The following is a 6,277-nucleotide window of genomic DNA, read 5'->3' as shown; positions in this document are numbered from 1 at the left end:
ATTTCAAACGTGACGTCACGGTGTCGATGAATAGAAATTTTAATTGTTTCCTTAAGAATTACCTTAACGTTTCTTTTTAGTTTTGTTCGCTCAAAATAAAATATGATTCTTATTAATATTGAAGCGCGTTAATTAAAAGTATTTAATGAATTTATTGTTAATAATAATTTTTTATATTTACCGATAACTTTCGTGCATATAAATAATAAATAACCTCGGAGGAAACGTAGAAAAGTCATAGGTATGTTTTCCTTTGGAATTAAGCCAACCATTTATATCCAAGTGATCTACGTCACAAATTTTCTTTTGTTTATTTCTTATATATACTGCCCGAGTGAGAGAATTAAAGTTTACAAGAAGCTTGAAAAAGTAAGTTGTAAAAATAACTCAATTATAATAAGTATTTTGATTTTTAGTTATAAATAAGAAAGAAAACGCGTTTTTAAGGTTAGAGATTATAAGAATATTTTGAAGTTATTAATGCGAAACGGTAAATCATAGTACATTTGTTATATAATTTCTTAATCAAATATTCATTTTAAACTATTTTTTATAAAGACACGGGAAGTTTTTAATTATTTATTTATTATTACAATATAAATTTTTGATTAAATTACAAAATTTACTTATTGCATTAAAGTAATCATTAAATTTCATATGGTACTCAAATGTAATTACATTTTTACCAACGAGTTATGTTATTTATTATTCAATATTTTCAATTTTAGGATATATTAAAGTCGCCATGAAGTTTAATTATATTCAAAGAATATTGTCTAGTTTTTATTATCGTCTCGGCCGTCAAATATCGCAGAAACCTGCTTATTTTTTCGCATTTCCTATTATTATAACAGCGATACTTTCTTTTGGTTTCTTGAGAATAAAGTTAGAACGCGATCCCACTATTCTGTACTCGGTCCAGCACGGAAGAGCGATGACCGAAATGAGAAACCTTCAAAAACTATTCCCTATGAACTATTCATCCAATTTCGATATAATAAGAGCTATCTCTACCGAAAACTCGATACACGTCATGTTTACGGCCTCGGACGGTGGAAATATGATCAAAAAAGATATTTTCTACAGAATATTGACTTTGGACGAACAAATTCGTAACATGGAAGTAACTCTGAACCACAGCACCTTTAAATATGAAGACATCTGCGCTACTAACGAAGGGCAATGTCTTCGCAATACGTTAAAAGAATTAGAGCCGTTAATAACTGGAAAAAATTCAAAACTTAAATATCCCATCAACTTTGACCCCTTCACTTTTGTCTTTCAGCCCTTTGTAATAAATTTAGGCGGAGTGAATACCGACGATAACGGAATCATTACAGATATCAGAGCCATGAGACTGGTTTACGTTCTCAACGGTGACGTCGACAAACAATTAATATCAGAAACTTGGCAAAACACTCTTCTAGAACAGTTAAAAAAGAATATATCCGACGAATTAGTCCTTTACGTGTTTGTTCCTTCTTCCGTGGAGAAAGAATTAGAAGAGTTTTCGTCAAATATGCTTCCTTTCACGGGAATCGTAGCCGTGGTCATTATGATATTTTCTTCTATAAGTTGTATGAGTTCGGATTGGATTAGGAGTAAACCACTCTTGGGAATATTTGCTTGTGTGTCTGCAATACTGGCAATTGTGGCCGCATTTGGATTTGCTATGCTGTGCGGTTTGACCTACGTCGACATTAACATAGCTTTGCCATTTTTAATATTAGGTAATTAAAATTCTGTTTACTTTCTATGTTTCGCTGTTCATTTTTAAAATTAATTATAAAATTTTAATACAAAACGTCAAATTAGATAAGATTCCTTATGTAAAATTATTTAAAATGAATATATTTGATTCAGGTATGGAGGTAGACGATGCGTACGTACTCATAGCAGCGTGGAGGTTAACGAAAACAGAATGGTCAGTATCGAAGAGAATGGCCGAGTGTTATTCCGAAGCGGCAGTTTCTGTGACTATAACTTCCATCACTAATTTATTAGCATTTTGTATCGGCGTCCTCAGTCCTTATAAAGCCATGCAGATATTCTGTTCCTACGCCGCAATCTGCATATTTTTTACTTTCGTCTATTTAATTTTTTTCTTCGGATCCGTTATAGCAATGAGTGGCTATCGAGAACATCTCAATCTTCACCCTCTTTTGTGTATTAAAGTCGGTGAGTAGCGTAATTTACATAACAATAATACTTTAACTTTTCCTAATTTTTGATGTAATGTATGACTTCTATTTGAATTGATTTATTCTTCTGTTATCGTAGATAAAAGGATTTCTATGGAAGACGAGGAGCTCGAGACGGTGGAAGAAGATTATATAATGACTATTTTCAGAGATAAGCTCGGAGGTCTTTTAAGGTACAATAGCGTTAAAATTATTATTATTGCGGTTTTCATCACAGTTCTAGGTTTCGGAATTTGGGGATTTAAATTTTTGAGAGAAGGCATGGAGCTAGCCGATGCGTTTTCTTCCGATTCGGATTTAGCTTTGGCGATAAAAATTTATTACAAATATTTCACTCGCTACCCTTACATATTGCACGTTGCCATTAATAAAACAATGAATTTCGCCGATCTTGGAGTACAGCAACAAGTGAACGAACTTCTTGAAGAATTTGAAGATCATCCTTTTATAAGCGGAGTGGAAAATAGAATTTCTTGGTTAAAATTCTTTAATCTTTTCCAACTCTCGCCTTTTAGTAAAATCGTATTGAACGGTTATGATTTATCGGACAAACGAGAGTTCGTCGACAGTTTGAACGAAGTCTTTTTGAATATTCCCTTAGCCAGACAATTCAAACAAGACATCAATTTTAACGAAAACTTAACGGAAATTACTTCTACGCGCTTTTTGTTGTTGTGTGAAAATGTCAACGACATCTCTGAAGAGAAGAAGCTCTTGCAAGATGTTTGGAACATCGCGGATTCTTCCCCGTTACCGCTCATCGTTCACTCTATATTCTTTCCGGGTTTCGAGCAGTCTGTGCTTATTCGTTCTATTGTTATTCAGACGGGTTGGGCCACCGTTATACTCATAGCCGCCATTTTCTTTTTATTTATTCCAAACGTCAAGTGTGCCGTATGCGTATCTATCGCGGTGATATCTACTCTAATCGAAACTGTTGGTTACATGGCATTGTGGGGAGTGAAATTAGATTTAATGTCTATGATTATATTACTGTTGGGCATCGGTTTGTCTATTAATTATCCGGCCCACACTACCTTTGCATTTAGGATGTCCAAACATAGAAATTCCAACGATAAGATGAAAAGCGCCCTTTATGCGGTCGGTATGCCCATTGTTCAGGGATCGTTATCGACCGTTATCGGGGTTTCCGTTTTACTTTACAGCAGCTCTTATATGCTAATCATTTGTTTTAAAATAGTACTTTTAGTAATCGTAAGTACGGCGTTTCATTCGTTGTTAGTGATACCCGTTATTATGAGCGTCATAGAGAAATATAGTTTGTCTCATTTGCCCGATGTGTCTGACGTCAGACGCATAAGTCGCGTAAGTTTTAAAATTAAAAATACTCCGGAAGAAGAAGTCCAAATGTGTGTGGATAGCGAAGATAAATCGTTTAGTTTAAAATCCATTTTTATAAAAGGATATAAAAACGACGACATGGTTTTTGTCAATAATACCTTATTATGATTATTTGCAATCGATTTAATGTCATAAAAATAACTTCAAGACGAAATATAATGTGAATTTGAGTTAATTACTGGACGAAAACGTCGATTTCGGGAGCGTATAGTGAGAAAATTTAGATTATGACACTCCATCTTGAAAAATACGTCGAGAGGGAATAAATTTGACTTTGCATTGGTAATCTGGCCACGAATTTTTAATGGCTTTCGTAATGAAATAACGGTTAAAAACAGTTTTACCACACTTTGTAATTGTATTTGTTATTTTAATTAATTTAGTTAATAAACATTAAATTTTTTAATTAAAAATGGCAGTTTATTTATTATCTGCGTATCNCTAAACGCGAAACCGGTTGTGATTAGAACTAGGAAATGATCACTGAAACTAGAACTAGAACTAGAAAATGATAACTGAACACGATTCATGTAATTTATGTTCGCATTTTATTTACTAATGTAAATCTACGTTAGAGATATATAAATAAACGGTTGTTTATGTTAAACCCTTCTCGAGTGCAGTTTCTTCCGTTTTTCTCTCCGTTTCTCCACTCCGGGTCCAACCCTCATACCTATCCGCTCGCGCGAACTGGTGGTCTCTGTATCGACCGAAGGATACAGTGGTGTCATCCTGACGGGGTATCGAAGAGATACCGACCCTACGGTCACACAGGTCTTTGGAAGAAAACATTACTCGTCGTTCGATAATTATCAAAACCAGATCTGTCATTTACATCGTTATTGCCGAAACTACGACCCCGGGCCAAATTCGACCGCAAACATATTTGATACATCACTTATAAATGATTAAAATAGACCTAATTTTTCTATATGGAATATGTAAAATTATTGTGATCCGTCTACCTACGGCTTATGCTCAGTTTGGTCCGCCAACCAAAAAGTTTGGAAACCCACTTTTGATGATCGCGCATTTGCACTATCATATAAATCAGTGGATTTGTACGAGATGCAATCAGTGACGCGAATGCACTATTCGCACCGCTTATTGCATATCATTCAACAAATAAATGTAAAGTAGGGTTCATTATGCCCCTACTTTACCTGTGATAGCTTAGTCATTTTTTGAAAAAAGAAATTGGAATAGATCAAAATAATAGTCCAAACATTGTGTCCATAATGGGCCTCTCACAATACTGAACCTTAGTAATTCTAAAAAATGAGACAATAAGACAACATTCAATTATTTGAAAGTGTTATTGCTATTCTTACATTGTTTTTAATAATAATTTATGTATTAATCACTTTTAAATTAAAATATTTTAATTTAAGTTTTTGAAGCTAAGTTTTAAATACATTTATTATGTAATTAATCTCTAAAACTTACTTGTATAACAATAAAGGAAAATGTGTAAACTTCACAAAAATTATCATTTAATAATTTTTATAATGTGAAATAATAAATGATGATAATTGTTTTAAATTAAATTATGGATAATTGTATGCCGAAGTGTTAGTGATAAGTTCGAATGGACCCAGACGAATTAAGTGAAAACCATCGATGAATTCTCTTTCTGTCCGTGGGCACTAGGAAGGCTTGTTTCACACGCTGCCTGGTGACCAAGGACGAGGTCTAACATGCCTCATCTAGACCAGTGTTCTGCAACCTTTTTCTACTCGCGGCACACCTCTGACTCGACATGACTCAACACGGCACAACAAAATGTTATTCCCCTCAAAAACGTATGATATGATACTATTAGTAGAATTTCGTAATGCCATAAATCTATTATTATTATTATTATGTTGAGTTTTGTGAGTTACACTCGGTTAACATCGATGGCTGTGTATTATGCCGGACACAGCATAGTAACCAAAACAAGACAAAAATTAAATAAGTGTGTCAGTGTGTGTCTGTATTCAGGAATTTCCTAACAATATGATATGTATTCAATATAGTGGCCTTCTGTAACGTGATGTATGTGTTTCTATTCAATTTTAATGTTTCCAGGCTTATGTGTAGGCGTGTGTGGTATGGCACCTGTACAGGAGAGAACGACAGGTATAATAAGAACCCTATCCATCCTCCCTAGATGACTTATTTCCTGGACGAGTTCTGTGTACTTGCTGATTTTTTAACTGCATGTGTTTTGAACATTGTGAGTGTTTGGGACAGATATGTCTATAATTTATATGATTTTATTGTGTTTGTTAATGAGACATAAAGGTAAGTACTATTGTGGTAAATTGATTTATCTATGATTATGGCTGTCGTAGTACATTTTGTGCGCGTTGTTTTCCAATACTGTCTGGAATGTAGTTCTAGTATGGTTCATGGATGTTTAATAATTTGATGTTTCTTTGCAAACTCTTGATGTATTTGCTACTTCATTATGTCTATGTAAATTATCTGTCTGTGCCAAGAGCTTGCAACCAGAAGTGATGTGTTGTATGGTTTCTGGCATGATGTGACATTTTCTGCATGTGTCATTTGTGAGTGTTGTATCTTTGAGTATGTGTTTTCTGTAGTTTTTAGTATTTATGACCTGATCCTGTATGGCAATCATGAATCCTTCCGTCTCCCCAAAGAGGCATCCCCGATCTAACCAGCTGTTTGACGCAGTTTTGTCAACAAAATCCTGGGCCAGGTCGTAA

The 6,277-nt window shown here is 34.2% G+C and overlaps 1 protein-coding gene across 1 annotated transcript; it reads left to right on the top strand.

Annotated features, from left to right (window-relative positions):
• The first annotated feature begins 316 nt into the window (after positions 1-316).
• LOC111612822 (patched domain-containing protein 3-like) lies at positions 317-3,929 on the top strand. The gene is made up of 4 exons (XM_023354080.1): positions 317-369; positions 729-1,730; positions 1,864-2,178; positions 2,281-3,929. Exons 2-4 carry the CDS (start codon positions 746-748, stop codon positions 3,669-3,671), a joined length of 2,691 nt encoding a protein of 896 aa, XP_023209848.1. The 5' UTR covers positions 317-369; positions 729-745; the 3' UTR covers positions 3,672-3,929.
• The last annotated feature ends 2,348 nt before the right edge of the window (positions 3,930-6,277 follow it).

This window comes from Centruroides sculpturatus, unplaced genomic scaffold (genome assembly GCF_000671375.1).
Source record: "Centruroides sculpturatus isolate CEXI.00-Female unplaced genomic scaffold, Cexi_2.0 scaffold1448, whole genome shotgun sequence".
Classification (NCBI taxonomy): Eukaryota; Metazoa; Arthropoda; class Arachnida; order Scorpiones; family Buthidae; genus Centruroides; species Centruroides sculpturatus.
The sequence above is the reverse complement of the archived record's forward strand: the minus strand, read 5'-3'. Positions and strand labels throughout refer to the sequence as shown.

Excerpts from the sequence above, each read along its gene's own strand:
- LOC111612822 (XM_023354080.1), top strand. The coding sequence starts at position 746 with ATGAAGTTTAATTATATTCAAAGAATATTGTCTAGTTTTTATTATCGT. Across the intron at positions 1,731-1,863 it reads TTTGCCATTTTTAATATTAG|GTATGGAGGTAGACGATGCG; the intron begins GTAATTAAAATT and ends TATTTGATTCAG. Across the intron at positions 2,179-2,280 it reads TCTTTTGTGTATTAAAGTCG|ATAAAAGGATTTCTATGGAA; the intron begins GTGAGTAGCGTA and ends CTGTTATCGTAG.